At 39.2% G+C, this 15,954-nt stretch overlaps 1 protein-coding gene across 2 annotated transcripts in view; it reads left to right on the forward strand.

Annotated features, from left to right (window-relative positions):
• The first annotated feature begins 585 nt into the window (after window positions 1-585).
• Window positions 586-15,954, forward strand: part of LOC146473961 (E-selectin-like) — a 109,234-nt gene continuing 93,865 nt past the window's right edge. The window contains exons 1-7 of one of the 2 annotated variants that reach the window (XR_014866338.1): window positions 586-788; window positions 5,294-5,677; window positions 8,281-8,478; window positions 9,180-9,308; window positions 9,596-10,181; window positions 10,633-10,934; window positions 11,477-13,067. Coding sequence is in view for 1 of the 2 variants with exons in the window: in XM_085118010.1 (XP_084974136.1) it covers window positions 716-788; window positions 5,294-5,677; window positions 8,281-8,478; window positions 9,180-9,308; window positions 9,596-10,181; window positions 10,633-10,934; window positions 11,477-11,613 (1,809 nt within the window). In the remaining variant the exon portion in view is untranslated. Of the gene's footprint in view, window positions 789-5,293; window positions 5,678-8,280; window positions 8,479-9,179; window positions 9,309-9,595; window positions 10,182-10,632; window positions 10,935-11,476; window positions 13,282-15,954 lie in introns of those variants that run through there. The other variant, XM_085118010.1, reaches the window with a different exon arrangement.

Consider the following 15,954-nt stretch of genomic DNA (forward strand, 5'->3'; position numbering starts at 1 on the left):
CTTGAAGGTTCGAGTTATCGGGAGTCGACTGTAGTTCTATGTACCACATCCACAATTTATTAATCAGTTTGCGCAATAATAAATTTGAGATGCAATTGTCGGGGTATGAAATTGAACTTAATAATGGCATTAATTAAACTACAGACGGAAAAAACAATGGTCCCAAGACGATTTCTAAGCCAACGTTGAAGTCCCATCTCTTTCTCTTTTTCGGTTTCTTTCAATGTTCGACGAAGAACGATGTAAGCGGGGTTAGTCGCACTGATAAACGTTACGGTAGGCCGTACCGAAATAAATCAAATTGACGTGATCAGAGGAGGTGATCTCACCATAGCTGTATTTTTACTCGTCTCCTTTTATATTTGATGACTGCTAACTAGTTTAAAATCATTTTGCAGTGAAACATAAAACATTAGCCTACTACAATCAACATGGCCTGTCGTGAGCACAGACAAAAAATGAAATATTTAGTTTTACTTTAAACTGACACTTCGGGATAGTAAACAATCACCCAGTATTGATACCACGTGACACAAATGAACGAGAAGTGCAGTAAAGACATACGAGATAAAACCCGTTATAGAATATGAAATAGTCATCGTAAAAATAAAGAAACACTTCCATCCGCTATTCCGCATTTTCTGGCAAATCTCTTTGCTGTTTACGATTAGCAGTTAAAAGCCTTTTATTGAGTATTTTTGCCGGTGTCGAGTTCATGGCTCGTGATTACTTTCTACTAATATTTCTGGTTGGATTTTCGCTGTTTGCCTTACGAAGCAGTTCTCAAGGTAGGCTGATTTGTTTGTATACGTATGCGTAATTGGACCACACTCGACCGCCTTGATTTGGTAATGAATTTGTCACGGAGTAAATTCCAATAGTTGGTTGTTTTAAAAATCCTTTATAAAAATTACTTTCAATGCGTGAAATAAAGTTCCTGTAAGGATGCACTTGTAAACAAAACGTAAGCTACGCCTGAATGAATAATACTTAAAACTCCAGTTAATTGTGTCCACACCGAAGGTGACTAATATCAAAATAGCAAGTAAGCGTCGCCTTGTTTCAAGTACAACTCACCTTGGTACACCTGCTTTAGAGTTAAGCTGTCTCTGGTCAGCTTCCTAGGCCAAGGAAACATTTTAATTTCCCATCGCACTGACTAGGCTCTTCAAGACTGTACTGATTTTTTTCATAAGTTATCCAATAGAATTTATTCGGCTGCAACCCAAAATGATATACTCGAACAAATATTACCATAAAAGGAGCGCTCTTGTAAGTTAATCCGTTTTTTCACCTTACTGTACATTCGGGATAAGTTTATCGAAAGAATAATGACTTACGTTTGGAGCCAAGATGCGTATGAGTCCTTGGAAACCAGTGGTTGCAGAGCCCGCAGGTAACAAGCAAGCGAAGAGAGTCGTGGCGTGCTGGTTTCCCGATTTGAGTGCTTATTCCCGCCTGTCTACCCCAGATGGTCCACGGTCTGTCAGTTCCGGTGTTTTGAGTGGGAAATATAATGGATCGTCACAGTGATCTGAGTGGAGAATGCTTAGTCAACGGGATCAGTTGGTTGGAGGAAAACCTTTGACGTTAGCCTAAATTTGCGTTGGAGTGATACGCCAGACTTGAACCTCTTGGAGCGTAAACATGGAAGTTGCCCAAGTTCGGGAGTAAAGACAATTACTATTATAACGTCTCTTCGTTAATGAATTCCGCTGAGTAAATGTTTTCGAAAAAATTCCAAGGTATAATTTGAGGGACATCCGATAAACATTTCTCGTGTTTATGGGACAAGTACATGAAAGATGAAAGTCAACTGAGGACTTATTCCTCGCGAAGCGAGGGCCGAAGGCCCGAGCGTAGCGAGGTTAATAAATTTGTCGAGCCGAGCCGGCCCGAGCGGAGCTAAGCCGCGCGAATTCGAGCGAAAAATATATTTATATATATATATATATATGTTTATATCTTTGAAGGTGTCCGCACTTGAATGACGTCAGACTGTCTGGCGTCGTCTGAAAAAAATTTGCATACATCGGAAAAAATATGCGTGCATGATCAAATTTCAACTGCAATGTTCATCAATATTCACTTGATACAGAACTATCTCTCCAGAATCTTTTCCCTTTCTTTTAGAAATCTTTTTTTGTGAAAGATTGCACTGAAGAAATTACACGTTTTGTGGCCGCGGTAAAATAATTTTCCGTGGGAAATAAATTCATCGAACACGACAGCGCTGCACGCCCGTTGTACATTTCATCGCGTCAGAAATAGATTTTTAACCGCAAACTAGCCTGTGGAACTACGAAAAGACCATGCTCATCAAAATAGTTGCTATGTTCAGAAACCTTTTAATCTCCTCATTTGATGCTACAACACGAAAGAGGGCTTTCCACCCAGCCCCAGCTTCGCGAGGTTTTGCGATTCACGTATTTCTAGTCCTAAGAAGAACGTTTGCCACATTGCCGTTTTGTCTCCGTGAACCATGTCACTCCACAGGAAAATAACGCTAGTTCCGGTGAACAGAAAAGCTCTTAGCACTAAGAAATACGGAAGTTCCACAGCATTTCTCTACACTCAATGAAGCAGACGTAGTGGCCAAGAATCCATAGATATCAGCTTCGATCCTAGAAACGATTCCTTTATTCAACAGGCTCGTTAAAGGTGAAGCCATCCTTCCAGATCCACAACGCTCCATTACCTGAATTTTGCCTCCACAATTTTCCGCCAGTGTTTTTGTTCCAGCGTGGAATCAGTTCATGCCCGTTCAAGACTCCCTAGAAGACAAAAATATTTCCGATTCCATGAAGCGAAAGAGTCGAAAGAAAAGAAAATTCAAATCAAAAAAATTTTTGTTTTCCCGGACTTTGGTAATGAATACTGTTCACCATTGGCTCTTCGTATAAATTGCGAAGATAACAAGAATAGCAGTAGGACCGCACTTGTCTTCGAGAGAAACCAGCGCATGCACTAAAAGTAAACAAGGAACTACTTCAACAATGTCACAAACCATTAGAACCTCACACAGCGAGTAATTGACAAGGACTTAAACACCGCAAAAGAAAATCTTGACGATATCGACCAATGGTTAAATGTATAAAGGGCTATCAGTTGTAAGATTAACATATTTCTCGATCCCACGAGTAAAACAGCCTAGCTAGACACGGCTGAACATACATTTGGGAGGACCAAAAAGATTGCATACAAGCTTAAGCTAGGAAGGGCGAAACCCACTGTAAAAGAGACTAAAATCTCCTCGAAACCGTAAATGGATACAACCAGCGCACATATAAACCACTGGGAGATAATGGTAATCAAACTAAAACGGCTCACCACACATGGAAGAGAACACTCAAGTTTACTATTTCATAGAAGGTCTAAAAGTGCGACAACAAATGGAATTTCTAAAAGCAAAACCCTAGCAGGAACATCAGCGCAATATCACACAGGAATAATCAGGCAATGTGCTCTAACTCTGTTCTTTTTAGGAGACATTCCTTTGCACCATTATTACATCTCCTCGCTACGATCAAAGAAAAGGAACCGCTAAAGAGCCTAAAGACTCAGAATATACCCCCAAAAGACATGTAGCGGCGAAGCTTCTCCAACGCAAAGGAATTAAAGACGGGCCGCAATGAGTGTTTCCTTGGACTTATACCCAATCCCCCTACACACGATCTAGTATCTTCTTTCACTGCTGACGTCAGCGCTGCCATTGACCATTTCTTTCCAGACAAAACGGTCAGGTTTCATCCAACTGACAAACCTTGGACTACTGCACATATATAACAGCTAAGAAAGCAGCGTCAGATCATTTCACTCTGGCGATGGTCAAATGTGGCGCCCTAACAGACGCAAGGTCCAGACTAGACCAAACTGAGGAAGAGGAATTTCGACGTGGTGAAAGTTCAAAATACACGAAAGGACGATGTGCGGTAGTGGTAGAACACCGTGAACATCAAGTCGGGACGCTCTAACAGCCGTCACAGTTTTCCCTTGAGCGTGACTGTTCTGTCCTGTCAGAAGGTGAACTTGCAGAGTCTTTGTACCAGTTCTTTGCGACTGTGGCTCGTGATATCCCGCCACTCAACACTTCATGCCTTCCAGCTTTCTTACCGCCTACGGAGAAAGTGCCTATAGTGCATTCACATGAGGTTTGTAAGAAGAGTTTGAGTGCACAGGTTAATAAGGCGATGGGCCCTGATAACATACCACTACGAATTAAAAAGGAGTCCGCCTTCAAGCCTGTCAGGTTGATTTTTAGCGTATCCCTATTTTCTGGTGAGGTGCTGACTCTCCGAGAAGGACTCCAACATCACACCCACCCTGAAGGTGACACAATCCCAATGCGAGATCGACAAACGGCCCATCTCCCTAACCTCTATCTTGCCCAAAGTCTTGGAAGACTTCGTGATCTCCTAGATCGTCGAGAACGTTGGTGAGTAAATTACCACTTGCCAATTTGGAAGCCTCAAAGGATCGTCCGCCACCTACTGTTTACTCGATCTCATTCATAACTGGCTTTCTGAGCTGGAAAATCCTGGTTGCTATTTGAAAGGTCTGTCAGCTGTTATCGAACAGTTCTTCTGCAACACGATAGGCTTATACAGCAGTACACTTCTTACGATATATAAAGCTTTTTTTCGTATGCTTTTCCCGTATAGGGACGAAATGCTTAATGCAACTTGGATAAAATTTTAGTCCTACAAAAGCGTCCTATTCGGTTGATGTACGTTGTTGACAGTTAAGGCACATGCTGCTCTCCTGTCTTCTAAAATTATTCCAGTTAACATGCTTTACTAGAAATCGGTTTCTATTTTAATGTTTAAAATAAAATTGCTCCACCTAATCTTTTAGACTCGCTTTCCTCTGACATTCAGTACCTACTGCATAAGATCTTCTTTTTCTGGTCAGATTAAATAAACAACTCAACTCCCTTGCAAGATTTGGCACAAAACTGTGGAATAAACTCCCCGTAAGTCTTCGATCACGCAAAATATCTATCTTCAAGGCAGAAATGCAAAACCTAATTCTGCAAATTTTGAGAGGTGAGGAGGACTTTGCCGATTTGCCCACTATTATCAGATCTGTTAAACTCTTCAGCTGTTAATTTGCTGGATAACCATTAAATTTGTTCCTTTGTTCGTTTTAGTCATTTCATTTGTTTTTGTATACAAAAATTAGCACTGAATCCTACCAATTCCAGTTTACATTTACTTTCCGCTAATTTGCTATCATCCTGGCTAGTAACCCCCCAGGATAAGCCTTAGCCAATATTCTTAATATTTCACTGCAGGAGTATGTCCAAAGAATTGGATGCACATACAAGACTCTTGTTACAAGATCTCATCTACAGGAACCTTTAACTGGAATGCGGCAAAATCTGCCTGTGAGGCAATGGGATCGAAGCTTGCAATGGTGAAGTCGCGAGCGGAACAACAAGCCCTTGCCCCTAAAATATCAGAAAAGACATGGATTGGTTTGCACAGGGACCGCAAGGACATGTCACGCTGGATGTGGGTTGATGGAAGTCGGGCTAGGTACACTAACTGGTATAGCAAAGAGCCTAACAATCTTGGAGGAAACGAGGATTGTGCACATTTTTGGCCATCAGCGCACTCTCGGAAATGGAATGATATGAGATGTTCCTATAAAATGTACTACGTTTGCGAAACTAGTGGTAGGTTATTGGACCGATGTTTTTCACTTTGCGAAGACCACGTCATACTGGAAGAGATGCATTCAAGCTGTCATATAGCGAGATAAGTCTATCACATTGAAACAAATTTACTGTCCACCCTTTATTCTTAGCCGCTGACCAGTTTGTTTATTGGCTCAAACAACTTTAAATTTCTCAGCGATTTTCCAGGCAGGATCGAACACTCTTTGATCAGTACTGTCAGCTTTTTGACCAGCAGGCGTTCATGACGTTGTTGAAGGAGAAGATTGATTACAAAAGGTGGATGACTGTCAGTCCAGTATATAACCTTTTCATTTTCTATCGGGAACAGAAGCTCAGTTCAATTAATTAATGTTGAAATGTTTAAACCAGCTTGCAAGTCGAGGGTCACAAAACGCCTGCTGGTCAAACAACTGGTCACTTGCTGAGAAATTTAAAGTGGCTTGAGCCAATAAACAAAATGGTCAGCGGCAAAGTAAAAAACGAATGGACAGTGAATTTGTTTCAATGTGATAGACAGCTTTAATAAAACTCTTCCAGCGATTTCATTACGATCAAATTGGTGAGAAATTTTCAATCTTGCTTCGTCGAGAAATTTCAAAGCTATAGTTATCTCATTTCTTAGTTTACTGCTAACATTCGTTGCTGACATGTTTGACGGAAATATGGTTACGTTAGTCGAATATCACAAATTTCACCTCTTACTCGTGAAACAAAAACTGGATTGCGACCAAATGTTTTACAAACGTTCACAGACGATGGATGTAACTTTTCACTGATATGTAGAAGAGCGTGTGACTACGAGCCACTTTTGCAATTTATTCCCCTGCACTTAGGCTAGATTTCTTGTTTCAATAAGTACTCAAAGTGATAAACTTTGTGCCCTCAGATTTATTATTGTAGTTAAAGCTTATGATTGCAATTCAACATATTATGAACGTGAAGGGTCATCTACCATCTATTTAAAAGAGGTTTTGAATTATCTGTATTCTCCAGAACTATCCGCTGCGAGTCAGTGGGTTTGGAGCACGGTCCGGGAGCGAAAAAAAAGTTTGAATCAGAAAATTTTAAGAAAATTAAACATTGCCGTTCGCATTTCATATTTGTTACCTACTTCAGGAGAGAAGTTGATGGAAGAGTTATCAGTGAAATCTATTTTTTTTAGATAAAAATTGAATATGAGTTTCTTAGGGAGAGTCGCTCTTAAATATCCGGCGGGAGGGTTTTTGGTGACTGTGTGTCTCAGATTTCTCAACCCTGACCCTGTTTCAGACCGAAATATGTAATTTTCCAGTATCCTTTTTCAGACCCGGCCTCTAAAATTCGTACCTATTTTCAGACCTTTACAGACTTACAAGCCCGAAAATGCTTAAAATCTATGGGTGGTTTGCAACCAATCCCCAGAGATCCAAAAGACAATGGTGTGGCGGCCATGCTGAATGACAGAACCTTTTGTTTTGTCATCCAACATGGCTGCCATACCGTTGTCTTTTTGGATCTCCAGGGACTGGTTGCAAAACACCTATACCCCATCGCAGACCACACCCTTTGTAGTCTCACATACCTATTTGGCATACATAGTGAAGTAAATGCCACACAGGGCTTTAATATCAACGGTGAGAAATAGATGATTTTCATGATAGCGTTACTTGACTACAACAAGCAGAATAGGCCATTTCCGAGTTGCTGTGAACCTCACTATGAAAGCGAGGCTAAGTGCAAAACGTTCCATATGAAAATTAGTTTTGTTTGCATATGAATGAAAACTAATTTTCATAATAAAAACTTTGCACTTAGCCTCGCTTTTATAATGAGGTTCAAAGCAACTCGGAAATGATCTATTCATCTGCGTTTTTCTTTTCAAATCCCAGTGGGAAGTAATAACAATAGCTCTAATAAGCATGATAAAACAAAAAAGAAAAAATTAACGAGGAACTCTGGTAGTTGTAGTAAAATGACGGTGTAATGAAATTTTCCTATTCATAGGTTGAGACATAAAAATAGGAACTTTAAGCTCCGACGAGCACAACGGCAACAAAAATGTAGCTTAAACATTAGATTCGCGTTCTCTGAATAAATTTGCGATAATTCACACGCATATAAATCGTATAACGGTAGCGAAGTATCCAGAAGCTAAATTCGTAATGGTGGCTATAAAGGTTTAAAAAAATAAACGAAAATTACTCGTCATATGTTTACGTTCTCCAATAAGTCTCCGATTTTGTCCTTTCGCTTTGATGTTTTGCATAGAATTAACGGCAAAGAAATGTGCCACAGCGTATAACGCACGAACAAAGCCAGTCGTTATCATCGCTTCCTGAAAGAAGGCTTGCAACAGTTTCGCCTTGAAGTGAATCTTTCAGATCAAAATTTCAAATGGAATCCTTGCTTCTATTTCCCTCATACTACATCACGTTTTCAACCTACGATTAAATTTTGTTTTCTTTTTCGGTTTCCAAGCCACAAATGTTGTTTAAAAGGTTGTGTAGTATGAGAGAGATCGAAGCATACCTCGATCTATACGAAATTTTGATTTGGAAAGATACACTGTTGTAAACCTGAAAGATCACGGCCTTATTTTTTCCTTTTTTCATTACTGGCAGCCAAGACCAAGTGCCCAAGGCTTTCCCTTGCGAGTGGTGTACGAGCGTCTCCTTCCCAGTGCCTCTCGTCCAATCAAAGTTATGGATCAACGTGTTCGTTTTCGTGCGCCCGTGGATACCGACTCAGCGGTCCTTCATCTACTCATTGCGGGAAAAGAGGAGCCTGGAACCGAAACGTCGACACAGTCCGCTGCAATGGTTAGTAATAATTTTTTAATATTTTTAATCTACAAAAACAGTAATTTTTTGACTAAAAATACTAAAGACAAACAAACTAGAGAATAACAAGAAAACAAAAGTACAAAAATAAAAGAGCCAAAAAGAAAGAAATAGTAAAAAGAATTATTGGAGAAGGTAATGTTTTACAAATTTTAGTAAAAAGAAAAATAGTAAAATGGTAATATAATAATAATAATAATAATAATAATAATAATAATAATAATAATAATAATGATGATGATGATAATAATAATAATAATAATAATAAATAATAATACTAATAATAATAATAATAATAATAATAATAATAATAATAATAATAACAATAACAATAATAAAATAATAGTAGTAGTGAAATAAAATAGTAAAATACAACAGTATAGTAAAATAGTAAAAAGAATTATTGGAGAACGTAATGTAAGAAGAAATGCCTTTTTACATGGTGTAAATCTTGATCAGTTCACTAAATATTTATTTGGCATCTTTAAGTTTGACTAAAAATTCGATACGGCGGAGTCAATGATACTGACGAGTTAGAAAACTACTGCAATCATCAGAAGCCTGCAAGTGCTATGAGAACGTTTGTCGGAAGACAATTGGTGTTTATTATAGCATTCAATCTTACCTTCTTGAGAGAAGATCTTACTCAATAAACATTTAACTCAAATCCAATTTTGCAGACATCAACGAGTGTTCTGTGACAAAGAATGGCGGCTGCAGTCACAAGTGTGTGAATACCGCTGGGGGCTATAAATGTGAATGTCCAGACCCGGAACTGAGTTTGTCTTCAGATAAAAAGACATGCCAAGGTAAACATCAATCTTATAATGCTAGCAACACCATTTTATAATGACAATAACAATCTTTTTGCCGTCAAAGTAAAAATAATGCTTCCCCCTGCGCTCTACCTTCTGATGAATTTTCATGGATTTTTACCGAACTCGAACTTTTGCTGGAGTGCAGATATGAAGACGCCGCGAGAATATTATAAAATTTAAGCACATTTCCTGAATGTGAGATAATTAATGCTATATATTCAGAAGTATTCCTGCTAAATAGTCATTAAAAGTTTTCATAATCTCTCTTTTGCTTTTAGCTCCAGGTGTCGATGTTCAGTGCAACAGCAAGAATATGACCATTACCATTCCCAAGTCCCTCCTCCGTGGTATTGACCGTGAGCATCTTCGACTCCTGGACACCACATGCAAAGCTACAGAAACAAGCGCATACTTCTCACTTACAACACCGCTGACCGGCTGTAAGACAACAAGCAGACACACACCCACAACCATCGTCTACTCCAACGCAGTTTTGGAAATCCCTGTGGCTGCTAAAGATGTCATAACGCGCGTGCGTGAAATAGAAATTCAATTCAGCTGTTACTACTCCAAATATGGTGTGGTGTCATCAGTTGGCTGGAAGCCAAGTAACAGAAAACTCGTGTTTAACGATGAAGGCAAAGGAAACTTTACACTCTCCTTAAACATGTTTCCTGACAAAAGATTTGTGAGTCCTTACATGAAGAGTGATTTCCCTGTAGCTGTAGTGCTACGCAAACTTTTGTTCTTTGAAGTGTCGGTGGAATCAAGTGACAAGAAGCTGTCAATCATGGCTGATCGTTGTTTTGCCACACCCACGCAGGATCGGAAAAGTTCTTTGAAGTACGAGTTCATTGCAAAAGGGTGAGGGAAACCGACTTATAAAATGCCTTTTATTATAAGGGAGACTTCAAAAAGTCAGGCTCACAAGAGCTAGTAATTTTCATACAGTTGCAAACACATTATCGCCGATTAAATCTTTGTTTTTTAGGGACCTGATATCCGCCCTCATGTTCTGTCATTACTCACTAGCAAACTATATACTAGTAAAGGTGAATAAATGTCAAGGCTGATCATTTGGTGTGGTAGCGTTCCATCCTTAATTGGATGAATAGCTTTAAGATCAGAACAAAGGTTACCCCATATTCTTCACCTGCTACATAATAATTGAGGACAGGGTAACATATAAAAACGTTCCAAATTGTTCTTTCTGCAGCATCAGCAGCCAATGATCTTCTCTTCCCTGCCAAACATAGCATTTTTAGCAACTGTGGAAGAGATGTAAATATGACATTAAGGAATTTTTTTGTCATAGATGCCCGAGTGACGTCACAGTGAAGTACCATTCCGCGTCTTCAGTCAGTGCTCAGCGGTTTAGTTTGGAAGCCTTCAAGTTCATTGCTGATCATCCATTCGTGTTTGTACACTGTCACGTGATTGTATGCAATGCAACTGATCCAGGCTCCAAGTGCGCTAAAAAATGTCCACCAATTGGCCGAGGAAAACGTGAGGTAAACGATCACATGGGTAATGACGTGTACTCTTTGGCCCAGGGCCCACTCCACCTGGCACGTGAGAAGCGAGAGGAAAAGAGTGACAGTACTGTGGACAAGAGTGGTGAGTGAATATAAGTAGCATTTTAAACAACAGAATTGAGTTTGCTAGTGTTTTTACATAATATCATTTCGATGTTTTATGGGATATCTTTTTTCAGCAGGTTTACCAAAGTTACATAATTGAATCCATAATAAAGTTTCTGAATTTAGACTGATTGTCTGTGATTGGTAAATTTAAGTTGAGACTTGAAACATTCCATTTCCTGAGAAATAAGTGCGTACGTGTGGAAGCCCAATAATAGAGAAATTGTAGCTTGTTAGCTCTGTCAGTGTTTTGTACTAACACTTTTAAGTGTATTTAGTTTGAATAATAAGAGGTTCAAAATGCTACCCACTGAAATTATAAACTTCGGCTTCCCTTAACTGGGAAATAAAACAGACATTCAAATTTCTTCTCCTATTGTTAGTCATATTTACAACCCGGAAGGCCGTATTTTCCTTCCGGTAAATCAATTTCAGATATAAGAAATTCTAAGTTTTAAATCTACAACAGCAAGCACCTTTTCTATTAGGAATTTATTATCTGAAGTTCTTTCCATTTAGGTTCCAGTGCTGCTCTTATGATTGCTCTGTTTGTGATGTGTGTTGCTTGGATGGCGGGAAAAGCGTTGATGATGGTCAAGAAATCACGTGACAAGCCTGCTGGGTATACTGTGCTTGTCTCCGGTGATCAAGAGTGAAAACAAATTCACTAACAAAAACCGGACTCTTGACACAATTATAGACAACTTGAGCTTGAGATATTCATTTCATTGAGAAAGAATTACTAAACAACGTATGCCTCGCTATAAAACTTATTCCCCACTTCAGAAACTGTGACAAGGCTGGTACGCGTAAGGGATTGTGGGATTGTTTGTGTTGCACAGACAAATGAATGCATTTTCAGTATTTTGTTGGGGTAACGTGGCTCTTAAGTTTTCACCTAAAAGAATAATTTCTATGTAACTGACTGCTGAGAAATTAACGTACTTATTTATCGTTTTAATTTCCGTCCATCTACGCAAACGATCAATTAGCCCTTACTCGTACCAGTCCTCCTCGTTGTTTCCGGAGTAGAGAATTGTATCATCACCTTGTTCCACTCAATTTAACGTAATTTCTGACTTAAGGGGGGACTATCATGCAAAGTTCTTAACCGTCAAAGCTTGGAAATCCTTACCTCCACAGATAAGTTGTTTGAATCATGTTTTTCTATTTGAAAGTTTTTCATGATTTTCGACTCACAAGCCACGTGGTCGGAACGGTAAATGTCGGTATCTGTGCCGATTGTTAAAGATGACCAAGATGCAAAACGTGACATGAAGTCTTCTTAACTGAAATTGGAATTTTCATATAAGTCGTGAGGACATAAGCAAGCGTATTAATCGATTTTCTTTAGTAGCAGTTAAAGAAGACTAGAATATCTCCGACTCGACTCACATCGTAAAATCCAGTTTCGAAAATTCTGCTTACTGAACTACTTTTATCAATTGAATATCTCCAGCTCAAGTATCTCGCTTATGCGTAAATACTGAATAGCCTGTGAACTAAACTTTTAGTTCCGAATATTGAGGCAGTCTGTCAGTTGAGACCGTTGGCTTGAGAAGACTTAGTTTTGTTTTCATGGCCGTTCAGAATTCTACCCATGACGATTTATTCTACCGGATTGTCGAAAAGATCTCAAATAATTATGGGTGCTTTGCTGTTTTGCTCTTTTAACGATACATACCTATACATTACTAGTTCTACCTGCCGGTAAAAGTGCTAACGAGTGAGGACGTTTGTTTGTGTGATTTGCCAGGACCGCAAATTCAGGCATTGAAACCTACACTTTTGAAACCGTACTATTTCGGTGTGTCCAGTTTGACGATCATTGTATTTACATAACACACGTGCATATGGAGTTTTTCTGATCAGAGTTTCACCTTTGCTAGACTTAAATGCGCCTCTGCTGTGTTTGGAGGGAGAACAAATTGATATCAAGGGCGAAATTCATGCTTCAGTTGAATAATCTTCTATGCTTACTGGCAACTGAACTAGTGATTAAGGGTAACCATGGTAACTAGAGATGATTGTCATAAGTCGAAATTAGCTAAAAAGATCTATGTTTTCATCTCCAAAAAGAGATGGAGAAATACGGCGACATTGAAAAGAAGTTAAAACAAATATGTGACGTGGAGAAGTAGTTGAAGGCATCGACCTGTTATTGCCAGACCTCTCTTTCGTCAAGCGAAACAAGTCTTTTATCAAAAGAATACAAAACTATCTCGACTTTAGTATACAATCAATAAAATTAGTATTAATGATCATAAAAGGTGTTGGGTGCTTGGTGCTGTTTATCATGAGATCAATAAAAATCTCAAGTTGCATTTCATGTGGTCAGATGTGTGGTTACTGTGCACGCGCAACTGCTTGCCTTCAGTTAGATAACAAATACATGATGCACCTCTAGTTTTAGAATAACGTAACCAAACCCCTTTGCCGGTAATTTTTGCACGCGGTTTATGGATATTTTCAACTCTCACGTTTAATAATAATTTTCCTACAATCTGTCAGCCTCTGGTGTTATTCTCCAACATATAATAAACCAGTCGCCCAAAGGGTTATATTTACTAGATGAAAGGACCAGTGCATCTTCCTGCCAATTTCGTTCAATTGTTAATTTAAGAACGTTGCACTGCCGTGTAAAAGACATGTTATGACACCCTTTTAGCGTCGATAATCGCTCTCGATCACATTAAAAGCACTTTCGCAGAATCTGTTAGCACCCTACTTTGAAATTGCAAACAAAATATCTGCTTATTACGGTATATCTCTTAGGAGAGACGAGGGATCCAGGCAAACTTTTAAAAGCCTGAATCGGCCACATATTGTTCATATTGTTCAAGCATTTTATGCTGTGCATATACAAAACATAAATGGCATTAACTGCAATCAAATAACTATTTTTTCTATGGGCCTTTCATTTGTGGCTACTTGTCACATATCATGACCAAACTCAGCGACGAGACGTGATTAATATTCCAGAAAGCACTTTCCTTTTCATTACAATCCACTTTATGGTTCAGAACTGATCATGTTTCCTTAGGTGCCGATGGCCGCACCACTGGCTTCTAGAAGGGTCTGGCCAGGATCTGAGGGCATCTTTCCCGGATGATGTTCCTGAAAACGGAGATGAAGGGATGCAGTGTGGTGTATTTTAACCCATAACATAAACTGTCTCCAGTTACACGGCCACTTGGATTTGAATTACAACATATAAGCATACAACTGGGATGCATTTAGCAACAGCCTTCAGTCTGAAATCCGCGTATATCTGCGCACAGTATTACGCATTCGGCAGCGTTGAACCCATATATAAGATCAAAATGGCCGTATATATGGGTAAAACACATGAAGGGATGAAAACAAACCGATGCAACAAAAAAGCCACGAATATGGTGTCACAAACAGATGGCCAACCATGTTGTGTTAGCCTTAAGTTTGATAGGGTTACTTTCCTGAACTAATTCTTGGTTATTGCTTGACAACGTTCTTTGGAAAACTTATTGACATTTGAACCTTTTTGCAATGTTGTTACATCCGAACTGCAACCTCACTAACAGTTTCAAAGAAGACCTGTGAATTTTTTGTTACTCGGGCTTGTCGATTATAACCAACTTGGTGTTACACAATCCGGTTTGATATACAGCACACCCTTGTGTAACAATTGTTAATTACAAAACTTGCAAAGTCTCTTCTACTTTATCAGCCAAACACTGCATGTTCGGCGGGAGCATTAGTCTGCACTTTCACGCGCTCAAGGAATCTTATTTTGACGTAAAAGACGTTGCCATGGTACAGAGTAACTAACCAGCATGCTTGCAGCAGTTTAAACAACAGCACTATAACCTCGGGCTAGGATATTCAAGGTTCGGAAGTAACTTCTGGTTAGGTCTAATCTAATGCTGGTTGCAGGTTTTGACCAACTTTAGCTTAGGTCCTCTTTCCTCAAAATTAGCTTTTGGACATGTTAGCCACCTACTAGACATAGGCATATCCCATAATAAATTTTGCTCCGTTTTGTGGTAGTAATGTAGATGGTTGCGAATTGAATCAATAAAAAGTTGATGATTGTTCCTTGCAAAACACAATGTTGGCGCTTCACAAGATCTTTGTATACATTTATCCCGCACCGGTTAGATGCACTTCTCATCTGACGCCACTGACAACACCACTCAAATTGCGCCATGTAATATCCGCCGTGCTCACTCTACAATCATTTTATGCATAAAGTGCCTCATTTGACAACTCCACCTTTAATTGGCTACAAATACTCACGATGCTGCTTTATTACGAATACACACGCTACATCCTCATGATTGCAAATTGTGCACTCCTTTGAAATATCAATTAGCCGTCCTAAAACTCAAATCTCCTTTTTAATGTTTCGTGTCACTAATAATTAGAGTAAGTAACAATAGAACAATCACCCCAAGATATTACGCTGCAAAACAGTCCGTACGTTTGCGTTTGTCCATCGTTCGACAACAGCCGTCTTGGAACAACAAAAAAAAAGGCTGAAGCGAGTGAGAAAAATGCAAAGTGAGACTGGGGCAAGAGTCTTGCATCACAAGCATTTTCGGATGGAAGACTCGCGAATTTGCGCTCTCGGTGACTCGCACCTTTTTCGGTGAATTTTATGGTAAAAACCGACTGTTTTTCAGTTTGCCAAGACATCGAGTGGCGGATGAATCTCGATGTTACTCAGGTTCGACTGTCGTCTCGAAAGTCATCGAGATTGGGGCGTAATGGCGTAATAGTTATATTTCTAATTTACTCAACCAAATGCCAATTAGCTGAATGGAAATTAGGGAAAATACTAATGAAAAGAGGCGGGAAAATTGTGCATCAGTGAGCAAAGAGCCACAGAGAACGTTAAAATGTGCAGTATCTTGTATTTTGTGTGACCATGGTTGTTCGTATTCAACATCCCCTTAAAAAATGAGTCCTAAAGGAATATTCCGTCTCAAAAATGTTTTATGATCGACGGTGAGGGTTTT

The sequence above is a fragment of the Pavona decussata genome, unplaced genomic scaffold (assembly GCF_977016875.1).
Source record: "Pavona decussata unplaced genomic scaffold, jaPavDecu1.1 SCAFFOLD_92, whole genome shotgun sequence".
In the NCBI taxonomy this organism is placed as follows: Eukaryota; Metazoa; Cnidaria; class Anthozoa; order Scleractinia; family Agariciidae; genus Pavona; species Pavona decussata.